The sequence below is a fragment of the Salvia hispanica genome, chromosome 4, assembly GCF_023119035.1.
Source record: "Salvia hispanica cultivar TCC Black 2014 chromosome 4, UniMelb_Shisp_WGS_1.0, whole genome shotgun sequence".
Classification (NCBI taxonomy): domain Eukaryota; kingdom Viridiplantae; phylum Streptophyta; class Magnoliopsida; order Lamiales; family Lamiaceae; genus Salvia; species Salvia hispanica.
This window is the reverse complement of record NC_062968.1, coordinates 54388786-54402110: the sequence shown is the minus strand read 5'-3', so window position 1 is coordinate 54402110 and position 13325 is coordinate 54388786. Positions and strand designations below refer to the sequence as shown.

The window sequence follows — 13325 nt, the reverse complement described above, 5'->3', positions numbered from 1 at the left end:
AATAAATTAGAATTTCATAAAACATTGTAATTTTATTTTTCTAATAAATGTTATTCTTGGGATACGGTGTGGGAGTAGGGGTGTAAATTCGGGTACCCGCGGGTACCCAAACCCGAAAATTCGGGTATTCGAACCCGAAATCTCAAAAATATCATACCCAATACCCGACCTGTAACCCAAATAATCAGGTACCCATAAACCCGAAATTATTATATTTAAAATTTATTCTTTTATATAAATTAAATTGTGACGAGAATAGAAACTATTAAAAATAACACAATACTTATAATATTTATTGATTATAATTCTATATTATATAAAATAGACATTAAACAAATAAACACTACTTAATTTTAAAATCAATTATTTTTTGGTATATATTGAAATATAAAAGAGATTAAAATATTTTTTTAAGATATTAAATGAAAGATTAAAATATTTTTTAAGACATTAAATGAACATGTAAATAAAATGGAGAAAGCATAATTAATTAACTATATATTTTCAAAAGATGACAAGTAAGAACATAAATAATGCAACAGAACCGAACACGAATATAAAGAAGTATTAAAATCGAGATAATAGAACAATAAAATGTCAAAGCAACCAAACATAATCTAAATAATGTCAAAGCAACCAAACTAATACAAATAGTAAACTAAGAACTTTATAACCCAAAATATTTATCACAAATACATAATTTATCGGGTTTAATCGGGTATTATTCAGGTAGTCTAAACCCGAAGAATCCTAACATTAACTACCCAAACTCGTACCCAAACCCATAATTTTGGGTTTCGGGTACCCAAAACCCGTCGGGTATTTAGACTGGGTCGGGAATACTATTACTAGATCTTATGCATATTAAAATTCACAATGAGCTTGAACTTTAAAAATGATGAGTGTGTAAATAAGTTAATATTTAAAATAATGTATTTTATATCAATGTCAGATCTAAGATAAGATTAGCCAAATTGCAGCAGTTTTTTAGTCTACGGATTATTTCAATATTTAAACAGTAAAGTCGGTGCACAGTGTAGAATTTGTTTGACGACAAAGCCATCAATTCACCAACTGCTAACACCAATTTTTTCCGCGCAGAATCATCAGAGGACCATTGTGTGTAAAACCTCCACGATCTTTCATACAAATGGGATAAATCCCCTTCACCTTCATCGTTTTCTTACTCACTAATCGTCTCATTTCTTCTCTATTCAATCAATCAATCCCCCAATTCAATCAATCTGGCAAATTTAGGGGGGATAAATTTGCGGCCTCGCTTACCATTTAAGCAAGCTCTGTCCTTTGACCCAGACGACGAAGAGTGCCGGCCGTGGCGCAGAAAGATCTTATTTTTATCGCCGCAATCGATTACTATGGCGTTCAAATTCAGTTGGGCTTCGCTGTGGAAGATTTCGCTACTTCTGTTGCTGATTGGGGCTATTTTAGTTGCTTGTTTTACTCTCCCTGTTGACAAGGTTGGCTTATTTTTCACTTATCCATCCAACATTAATGATCTGAGTATATTTTAGTTTAGTTCGCTTGACTCTGCTTATTTAGTTAGGGGGTTTGTCAACTGCTATTGATGTTGTAATGTGGGAAATCTTGGTTGCCTTTTTCGTGATTCATGTTTGTTTAGTGTTTACATTTGATTGATTTTGTTTTGTCATTTTCATGAACTGAGCTAACTATGTCAATGTCAGTTAGTTATAAGCTTCTCAATAACTGGAATGCGGCAAATTGTTTTTTTATTACTCCGTATTATATATTTATATGTGCTTCGAAATGTAGCAGCGAGCTTTCGTTCAAATGTGCGTTGGAAGTATGATAGTTTGTAAGTTATCTGTCATTGATCGATACCGGTTTTGCTTGATGATTTTGAACAGATACTGAAAGATTTCTTAGTATGGATAGAGCAAGATCTTGGTCCTTGGGGTCCCCTAGTGCTGTAAGTGCTGTTTTCATTTGTTCGTGTTGGGTGCATATTTTTATTTCGTGCCTGAATATGCAGGCATTTCCTTCATGCTTGTGAGTTGTCTTCTAATGTACTAGCATAGGACTAAATAACAAAGACAATTTACAGAAGATATGATTATTCAACTAGAATAAGAGCGAGCAAATTAAAAAATTGTTCTGGTTACATTAGTTCGGTCTAGGGTTATTTGCAGTTACAAAGAGTTGACTAGTCATTGTAATCCGATCATATTTCTATGTAGTATCTATACATACATATACACCTTACAGATGCTGGGTTGTTTTGTTGTCTAGTTGTTTATATGCTGAAGAAATACCATGCTTGATATGACTGAATTGACTTTTGTTACTCCAATTGGTTATTAAAGAAAATGTTGATGTAGTGGTTACTAGAATCATCAGAGACGAGGATCAGTAATGTAATGTCATGTTTCATTTCAAGTAAACTAGAGACTAACTTTGACCACCTAACCTAGATAACTAAGAAGGCTTAATAGCATAGCATATTTTTCCTTATACTTTTACTGATGAACTTCTCTGTGAATCAGTCAATTTTTGTATATGATTGTCTTCTTTATTGCTACCTAGGCCTCAGTACATGTCATGCAATATTCATGGCTTAGTCATAATTAGAAGCGTCCTTCATAAAACATTAAATCTATCCTATGATAGCTTTTGATATTAAAAATAATGTTTTAATAGTGGGAGAAATTTGTAGTTATTTGGTATTTGTACAAGGCAATGACTGATTAATTTCTTAAAAAATGCTTAAGAACTTTCAATCTACATGTTGATTTGGTTTCCCATTGGTTATGAATTTGCAGGGCTGTTGCATACATTCCTTTAACAGTGTTGGCTGTCCCAGCTTCTATACTGACGGTGAGGATTAGCATCTCTGATAGTAGTCTTTTCTCTGTTGTCCAATCATAAATTCCTTCAGTATCTTGAAGTACAGATTTATACTATGTTGACTGTTGTTCTAGTAAGTTAGTAATGCTGTTGTCCGTGGCACCTCATTTATATCTTATTTCTCTCTTGGTTTTAATTTTTTTTGTGTCATCTAACTTTACAAAGAGATGTTTTTTTGCTTTAATTCTTCCATAATATGGTGGAATAGTGACTCTTTAGATCTTAGCTTTGCTCGTTGAGCTAAAATTATTTTGCGAATTTATTATGTTTTTCAGCTGGGTGGTGGATATCTCTTTGGCTTGCCTATCGGTTTCTTTGCTGATTCTATTGGTGCAACATTAGGTGCTGGGGCTGCATTTCTTCTTGGGCGAACAGTAAGTTTCTACTATATTCTAATAAATCTATATCTTGTTTAGTATTATGTGTTTAACATTCAAGCGTAAGATGCAACTTTAGATTTATAATTCTGATGTTATACCTTTGCAATGTGGAGGGGGACTTCCTTTACTGGATGCTCATTACTGGTTTTCTGTTTGTGTGTTTTCTATCTGTTTACTCTAAACAGATAGGAAGATCCTTTGTTATTTCAAAGTTAGGTGATTATCCCAAGTTCCGAGCAGTTTCCATTGCAATTGAGAGATCCGGATTCAAGGTTTGTGCTTATTGTCTGTTTAGAATCCTATTCTTGATTTCCTAAGCTGGTGCTGGACCTGCTTATTATAGTCAGATTTAATTCTTTTACTTGCGTAAATATCTGATAATTACAGATTCATATTATGCTGAAACGGCCTTGCACTTGCAGATTGTGTTGTTGCTCCGTCTTGTTCCTCTACTTCCCTTCAATATGATGAACTACCTCTTATCCGTCACTCCAGTACCTATAGCTCATTACATGCTAGCATCATGGTTGGGCATGATGGTATGTAAATCTGCATTAGCGTTTCCATATTCATAGCTCCATTTTACTTTTAATTCATTTTGTTGAGATTACTGATGTCATGCGTGTTTCTCTATATTCACTCACGTCCATTCACGTCCTTTGGCAGCCTATCACTTTTGCATTGGTCTACGTTGGAACAACATTAAAGGATCTTTCGGATGTAACACATGGATGGCATGAATTCTCCAGAACCCGATTGGTAATGTTTCACAAATTATAATCTCTAGAACCTATTTTACAAAATTAACAAAAACTTGGTCATAAACTATGCTTATCCTTGTCATTGTGCTTCCTAGAATGTAAGAATGATTTGTTAATCTTGCATATGATATTTGAGCAACTACGTTTTGCGAGTCTAATCTATTTTACACTGGGCACTACGCTCATGTTTAATGATGGCTGAAGAGCTGGAATGCAATGGTCGTTGCTCGAATTCTGTTGTTTTGACTCCATCTTCTACTTTGATGCAGGCATTTATCTTCCTCGGTCTTGTGATGTCTGGTAAGTTTCACGTCACATTAGTCATTTCAATTTGACATGCCAATTGCAGAAACTAAGTGTTCGTCATGTGTTTACCTTTGGTTAAAGTTGGCTATCACATGAATTATTTGAAGCATGACACAATATATATATAAGGCCTTTTGAGTTATTGGGGTGCTTTTGAATCACGTTGTTCGTCTAGTAAAATTATGTAGTTGCAAAAGATACCCAGAAAGCTTGAATGTCATAAGCTTCTGCTTTTGAATCACGTTGTTTGTCAAAATTCATATATGGTCGATTTGCTATGCTTGCAGCGGTGTTGATAACATGCGTCACAAGAGTTGCAAAGGCTGCGTTGGAAAAGGCATTGGCTGAAACCGGGGAATGTCTAGAAGGAGATACCATGTCACAATCGTTGCCTCTCACATCGAACCCTTCTGTCAACCTCCACGAACCACTTATAATCAAGATTGATACTGATCAAGACAACCACGAACACTAGTTCGTCTCGTGTAAATTCTCTCTACTCCTAGTTGTCATTTGTAAATACTGCCTCTATGAGATGCTCCATATTCATCTGTACAGCTGGAATCTTTAGCTTTAGCTACATCAAACTTCATGGTTATTCCATGTCTACTTTTACCTTCACTTCATATAGTTATTCACGTCAGAAACTCGACCGTTGAACGATTGACCTTGCGTTCTGAGTCCTCGATTTTTGCCTGGATTGATTAAATTGCCTCCAACTTTGGTTTATGATCTCCAGTTGGATTGGTGTTATTAATCGAGGTCTGAGTAAATATTGATGCATGGTAAAACTGAGACCGTGTCGGTCAACATCGGTTTAGAACTGTAACTAGAACCGCAAACTAGACGGCCTGATTTAGGCTCCAAACTTTCTGACCCATGAACCGATAATTCAGTTCAAAATTGAAAAAAAAAATTAAAAATTGGGAAAAGCCGGAAAAAACTCTAGTTTCGGCTCATTAATCACAACCGCTAGGGCCCTTCATTGACCGGTTTTGGTTCGACCTACGTGGAACCAGAACTGGTTCCGGCTGTTTGGAACCAGAATTTGCGGTTTTCGGCCCGGCGGTATCACTAGGAGTGAACCCAATAAAGTGTCTTCAAGAGTGTATGACCTACTTTGAAATATCTTCTCAATTAGTTGTTACAAAGCACTTTGTTAGTGATGCTTTTTCCAGATGGCTGAGATAATGGTTGTGAAAGAGATATTTGACTTGGTAAAAAAGATGTTTGCGCTCTCACCAATTCTCCATTTTATAATGTTTATGATCATAATTAAATTCTTTCTTTAAGAGAGAGATTATGAGGTGCACAAAAGTATGATGTCCACTTACCTTACCAATTACCAATTATTGTTCACAATTTCTTCAATGTGCATTGGATATTTTAGTTATTGCACTTAAATATATCAACTTTAGATTTATTCTATTTTTTCCCTAAGCTTGCTCTGAGTTTGTAATTGATAATTGTATCGCTTATTTTGCAACAAAATAAATAAATAACCCTCCAACAAACACAACGAGCAGTTTAGTAATTGATGCACTAATTGCAACTAACGAATAAGGGACCAATACCTCAATTTGACAATTTGCAATTAACGGTAACCACTTAAAATATGGTAAAATGAGATTATTTTTCGTGGACAGATAGAGTAATTAACTAATGAGTAAAGACCTACGTAACTAGTTGACACCAAAATAATTATATAACACTTCAATTACTATAAAACATTATGTACTCAATAGTTTATATTAGGGGTGGAAAATCGCGTGGGATGAGTCGTTATCGGGTCAACCTGATAACGACCTAAGGGTCTAACCTAAACCTGGCCTGTTAAAAAAACTGTAAACCTGACACAATCTAATACCTTTAAACCTGACCACGACCCACACTTGACACAACCATTAACAACACATATTTGACACGATAACGATCTAAACATGATATATTACACTATTAAAACCCGATATTATACGATTAAACCCAATATTACATGATTAAACCTGATCTACACGATAAAAATCCGATTTACATAACTTGAACCTAATTTACAAGAGCTTAGAGAATAAAATTAATGCAAAACTTTTTAGAAAAATAATATGAATAATTAAAATAGTAATATAATTTTTTAACTGGTTACTCAAATGCCAAATCCAACCATTTCCAACCTGAACTCAGGTTAAAATTATCAAGTTTCTAACGGGTCAATTCGATAAAGACACGAACCAATAAAACTTGACCCTAACCTATTACTCCCTCCGTCCGCAAATAGGAGTCCCGGTTGAGTTGGGTGCGGATTTTAAGAAAAGTTTGAGTGTAATAATTTAAGTGTGTGATAGTGAAATGTGGGACCCATTTATATTATTATTTGCTTTATTCTTTGGAATAATGAAATCTAACATTAAGAGAGAGTGTGAGAAATTGCAATCAAAGTGGATTAAAATTAATTGCAGCTTCTAAATTAAGGGAAAAGTGGGGTCATTTTTTATACTCCCAAGATAAAATGTCTAACCGGGACTCCTAATGGCGGACGGATGAAAATGGCCAACCGGGACTCCTATTCGTGAACGGAGGAAGTAATTTTTTGTGTGTTCAAATTGGATTACCATGTCGTTTTAAAATTAACAACACTAGTCAATATGTTTGTGTGAGAGAGTGCTAACTTATTAAATCAATTACATTCATTCTCTCTTCAAAATCTACGTAAATAGGAAGGTTGGAATCTATTAAATATTTGATTTGCATTAGTCTCATATATCACTATTGGAGTACTAATCTATTTTAACAAATAATTGAATATGTGGGCACGCGTTGCACGCGTCGCGGAATCAATTATCTCTGCGCTGGAATATGCCACGCCTCCTCCACCGTCACCAATCGGGTGGTGGTCATGGGTCGTATGGGCATATAATGAGCATTTGCTCACTTTCTATCGTCAAAATATATGTAGATAGGAAGATTGAAACGTATTAAATCTATTAAATATTCAATTCGTATTAGTCTCATATATTAATACTCCTAATTTATTTTAACAAATACTTATGTGTGGCATGCGCTATACATAGCTCAAAATCAATCATCTCTCCTATGGAATATGCCCTACTCCCTCCACCGCCATCCATCAAGTGGGGCCATGGGCGGTATGGGCGTATAATGAGCATTCACTCTCTTTCTATCTTCAAAAAATATATAGATTGGAAGATTGGAACGTATTAAATCTGTTAATATTCCATTCATACTAGACTCGTGTATTAACATAATTTACTTTAACAAATATTTGATTGCATGCATGCACTGTACAAATCGTGCAATCAATCGATCTCACCATTGAAATGTGTTCGATCTCATCATAGGAGCGAACCTCAATTTTTTTTAATAGTCTCATATATCACCTTTATACCTTAATTCGCAATTAAACCAACCATACATAAAATTTGGAATCAATAATTGTTTACTTATTGTTTTATTTATCTTGTATTCTAATAACATAATTAACCAATAAGTAGTAACCTTCATAGTCAATTGACGCCAAAATGATTATACAACATTTCATTATAAACACATGAGGTACTCATTAGTCAATATGTGTGTGAGAGATAACAAGCTTATTAAATCAGTTACACTCATTGACATTCCCCATCTTCAAAATATGTAGATAGGAAGATGAGAACACCTTAAATTGTTAAATATCCGTATCAATCTGCATTAATTGGATACGCGTACATGCGCTGTACGCGCTTCAGAATCAATCATCTCTGCACTGGAATATGCCTTGCCTCCTCATCCGCCATCAACCGCGTGGGGGCCATGGGTCGTATGAGCGTACAGTGAACCCTCCCTCACCGGAATCGCACCTCAATTTTATTTAGACCCTCTCACATATCACCTTTATACTAATTACTTTTTTATTTACACTTAACTAATATACTTAATCACTCAACCACTTACCTACTAAGCTTCACTTTATTTCCTACCATGACCATTTCTCTTTGTTACATCATCGTAATCAACCCCAGTAATCATCACAATTAAAGCCTTAATCCACTTTTCCCACATAAAGAAAATTCACAGCAATAAAATTAAAAATTGACACCTGTAATATCGATTCCTTTTCCAATTGTAAAGACTCAATTTTTATGAGAGCAAAAACCATGAAATTTGACATTCAATTTGAAGGTCTCTCTCCGCTTTCCCCAAATCGAGAGAAATGGGCATTTCATTCAGCACCACCACCACCGCCACCGCCACCACCGCGCGGCGGAGAGCCCCCACCCACCCCTACCACCACCCCCACCCGGCCGACTACTACCCGGCTTACCCCCATGCTTACCCTGCCGCCTCTCCCCCAGTCTACTACCCCTACTACGAGTCCAACGGCTACGCCGTGTGCGACCACGCCGCCATGGGCCAGCCCTATTTCGGCCCCTTTGAGCTGCAGCCACCGCCGCTTGTTGCGGGGGAGCGCGAGGAGAAGCCCACCAAGGTTGTGAACAGCGATGTCAATGTGCATAAGGACACCTTGAGGCTGGAGAGTGATGAGCTCAACCCGGATCGCTCCTTGGTTTGTTTCGTGTTTGATGCTTTGCTTGATGGAAGGTGAGATTTTTGGTCTGTGTTTTTTCTGCAAAGTTTTGATTTTGCTTTTCTTGTTGTTTGATTGCTTGGTTTGTTAGGCCAAATTGATCTCGATATGGATTTCGAATGAGTTTTGCATGCCGAATTTCGATTAGGTTCTACAGTGGACTGAATTGCATAGCTCGATTTCTTAGGAGGGAATCAGGCATTTTGTTAAGCCAATTGAAAACTAGAAAGCTTGCTGTGTGATTAGTAATGTTGATGAATTTGCTTTTTTTTGTTACTTTCCATGTCAATGTTTTGATCCAGTAAAGTATGTTGTCGTAGGAGTGAAATCGAGTTTTTGGAATATAAGTGGTACCGTTTAACATGTAATTCGATTCTTCCAAGAAACTTGAAGGTTTATAATGAGGGACTCGGTGAGAGCTAGTATGTTAATGTATGTCAATGGCCATATTGTGATCTATCTGCTATCTGCTGCATTTGTCCTTGTTTCTGTTTTAATTGTTCCGAATCTTTTACGTTTGAGTTTTAACTACTTGAAAGTTCATATTTCTCACTTATGTGTAGCAGAGAGACCACGGTTCAACCCTACCTCCCCCGACTAACAAAAAAGAAGTTCAGTTTAGGCAATAAAGTCAAACAACAAAGTTAATTTTAGTTAACTGAAGGTTGCATCATAGACATTCTTATATGAAATAATTCACTTTTTGTAAACTTTTGCTGCGTGTGTAACTTTGATGTAGATTTCCCAGCTTTCTCTCTGTAGTCATGCTTTGTTTACATTGTGGTTGCATCCCTAGAGCTGTACAAATCCAATTTGTAAAGTTAGGTAGGATTGGCATGAGTGCCGGGATGCACTATAATGCTATGTAGCATGCTTCTTATTAAAAGCAGGCATTCACGGTTTCATATTAGACTTTGCAATATTTAGTTGTTGCGTTGAAGTTCTTGTGTGCTTTTATGCCTATGCACATAGTGCGAAAAATAGAATTAGAAGAGTGGGGGGACTGATTGGATTGATGATCTCATTTCATTGTGGTGGCTTTTCAACTGGAACAGTAGTTGTTGTGGCTGTTACTTGGTTTCAGGTCGAATTCTGTAAATCTGACCTGTTATAAAATACTTTCAAGAACATGCTAGTAATTTATATGAATACTGTGTGACTGTGCAATGCATTTGTTTTTCATCTCAAATGTTTTCGACTGATTCTGAATCCCTTTATAAAGAACCCAGCCACCTCATTTAAACACTATTTGGTCACATCTCTATTCATAAATAAAGTATCACTATCCAATGTTTTGAATGTTGAACTCTGTGTGAAACATGTTGATAAATTTGCTCTGAAAATTAATGAAATTATAAAAAGAGAATTTTTGTCATCCATGGATACCCAAGCCTTAGGTAATATATAGTAGTACTACCTGATTATGATCATTGATTGCGAAAATTTGGACGATCCAGACATGTGTATTATTCTAAATGTGTTCTGACTGTTTTGCAATTTTTTGTATTGAACTTTAGCGTAAAATATGGTTATACTCCGACTCCACGATGAAAACCCAGTCAAAGTAAAAGAGAGAACAGACCCAAAAAATATTACTCATTTGTTTAACTTACACACGCATTTTGTGCTTAACATCATGCCTTTTTCTGTTTTAAAGTATGCATTTGTGTACTTCTGTGTAGAGATAAGTTCCAGGAAATTGTAAAAAGTTTGAATTTACTTTATGCATATTTTTGTTTAACATTATGCATATTTGTGTTTAACAATATGTATACAGTTTTGTGTAAGCGTAATATTTTGCTAGTATCTGACGTTAAAAATCTGTGTATTGTTTAAATAACAAAATCCCAGCCATTTGATAAACAAGATCAATGGAGGCTTGGGTACTATATGATCATTCTGTCTCTCCATCCTAAGAGGGGAAAGTTTCTATTTGATCTTCTCTCTATAGAGATAGGAACTAGCAATTAGTGTGTGCATGTGTGTGTTGGCATAGTAGCAGAGTGGTTAATGCCCGAGGCCAAAGGTCACATGATCGAGTCCACTGTGACATGGCCTTTACAAATTTCTGTTTATTTATCCATTCAAAAAGAGGAGCGAGCATTTAGTTTGAACCATTGATATTTGATTATTTGTATATCGTTAAATGTAATAGTATAAAATCACTTTGTTTTATTAATAAAGAAGCATCACCATGAAGAAGCACTGTTATATATTTCATGTTTCCTAGTTCCTAGTAGGATAAGTTTCAACATTATCTCATCCCTGTATTTATATATGTAATTACACATGTGCACCCTGTGCATATATGTATATCAGTATATGTATGTAAATTAACATGTATACACTTGAATCTGTAGATGAGTTTACATTTTGTCTGCATATATTCATAAATACCACACACCATCACTCAACAATAATTTTACAAGAAATTACTCATATCCCTGCATACTCTCATCCTATATTCATTCAGCATATCTCTCATCACTATTCTTTTATAATAAAAGAAATGGAAGTTGGTTCTTCAATTGCCCGTGCATTTCAATAATTTACCTTTAGTTGTTTACTTGTCCCTGAAGACATACTATAAAGAATCATGAACTTCCTTTTTTTGCTTGCCTTTCACTTCTTGGTGAACCTTTGAAAAAGTTAATTGTCTCTTTGATTGCGCCATCCCGGTGCGGACATTTTATAGTGGCTTCTTTCTGGTATGTTATGTGCTCTCAGAATATTTATCAGACTTAAAAGACTAAAGGGTATTAGTTTGGTGCATATATATATAACTAGTGCATCCTAATGAGCCTATCTTCTTTCATTTTGAGAGCTTTTCTAATCGTCATGATTTCTATAACAGCATCACGATATATTACTTCGCCAAAGAAGAAGCCAACCGCAGAGTTGTCCCCTTATTTCCAGATGCATATGTTCCCATCAAAATTCCTTTCAGGAAAGGACTTCACCAGGAATTTCGTCAGCCTTCAGGAACTGGCATCGACTTACATTATTTTGCAATGGATGATTTGTCACATCCGTCGTCCAGACATGATGTTTTTCCAATTGTAATATCGGCTGATACTTGTGTAACTCCTTACATAGTTGAGGATAGAAGCTACCATTATGCACATACGTCGCCTCAGATGCAGGTAACTCAGGTGGTTCTGCCCAAAAATAACGAGGGACAATTTTTTCCCAAAGCTGTCAGGCAGTTGCTCTGGACAGATGATGATTGCTATGAATTGAGAGAGATATATGGGCTAGGAAAATCTGGCCCAGGTTTCAGTGATAGTGGATCGGGAAAAGAATGTGTTGTCTGCATGACTGAACCGAAGGATATCGCATTGCTTCCTTGCAGACATATGGTGAGGACAAATTCTAAATTATTTGTTTTCAAGCTCAAATAATATCCCTATCAAACCTCGCCTCGATCATTTGAATTGATTTTTCTTTATATTCCAGTGTATGTGCAGCAACTGTGCGAAGGCACTGAGACTTCAGTCGAACAAATGCCCCATCTGCAGAGAAAACATTGAAGCAGTCATTGAAATCAGGATCGATAATTTGGATCACTGAGAGGCCGTAATTACAAGATAATGCGTTCCAACGACCAAGCCATTCTATGTTTGGTATATTTTAAGTTTTTGTGCAACTGTCAATATCCATCCATGGTCCATTTTTCTTCTCTGCACTCTTATCCAGGATTATTTATATTCTATACATATCGGAAATCTCTTCAACAGAGACGTGCTGTCTTGTTTGTTAAATATCAATATATGTACACTCAATAGTCATTCATATAGTTTGCCTTATACTACTTTTTTGTTATCTTCTTAAATATGATCCATTTTGCTTTCTGCCTTCGTAATTTTAAGTGCGTATAATGTTTTTTAGCTAGTTCTTTGAGTTCCACTCTTCTCTGTACTTGCCTGCTTAAGAAGGAAAGAAACAGAGGATTTAGGGAAATTTTTATGTGTGCAAGTGGGCATTAGATACCCGAATATATCTAGATGTAACCGTTGGATACTAGGGGCTGCGTCATGAGCCGTGCAGGAACATCCCATGATAACAACTTAACTGCCTTGCTACTCGTAGTCGGACAACAATAGCTGTCAATAATGCCGCAATCACTCACCCCTCCGAAACAGCCAGAAAAGGGTGTGTTGGAAAAGAGTGTTTTGCCATAGAAGTTAGCAACAGCAGATAGAAAACTGGCCTCTTTGCTGTTGGGGCTGAGACTTGTGTTTTTTTCTGAACACAAAATTACAAAATTTGTCTCAGACCATTGAGTATTATATATATGGTTTGTCATTACTTGCCAAGGTTTATCTCCTCCATTATTACTCCACATTGCTTCAATTCCTCTAGTTTCTTGGGTGTGTTTGCTTATGAGGTCTTTGTATGTCGCCTAAAGATGTC

General features: G+C 35.9%; 2 protein-coding genes across 2 annotated transcripts; both read left to right on the top strand.

The window, feature by feature from the left end:
• Positions 1-1050: 1050 nt before the first annotated feature.
• Positions 1051-4945, top strand: LOC125219109 (TVP38/TMEM64 family membrane protein slr0305-like). The gene is made up of 9 exons (XM_048120986.1): positions 1051-1478; positions 1887-1948; positions 2799-2853; positions 3159-3257; positions 3449-3535; positions 3686-3802; positions 3930-4022; positions 4294-4324; positions 4618-4945. Exons 1-9 carry the CDS (start codon positions 1377-1379, stop codon positions 4803-4805), a joined length of 834 nt encoding a protein of 277 aa, XP_047976943.1. The 5' UTR covers positions 1051-1376; the 3' UTR covers positions 4806-4945.
• A 3556-nt stretch (positions 4946-8501) lies between these two features.
• LOC125218749 (probable E3 ubiquitin-protein ligase LUL4) lies at positions 8502-12744 on the top strand. Its single transcript, XM_048120490.1, has 3 exons — positions 8502-8926; positions 11767-12271; positions 12369-12744. The coding sequence occupies exons 1-3, from the start codon at positions 8538-8540 to the stop codon at positions 12480-12482; spliced, it is 1008 nt and encodes a 335-aa protein (XP_047976447.1). The 5' UTR covers positions 8502-8537; the 3' UTR covers positions 12483-12744.
• The last annotated feature ends 581 nt before the right edge of the window (positions 12745-13325 follow it).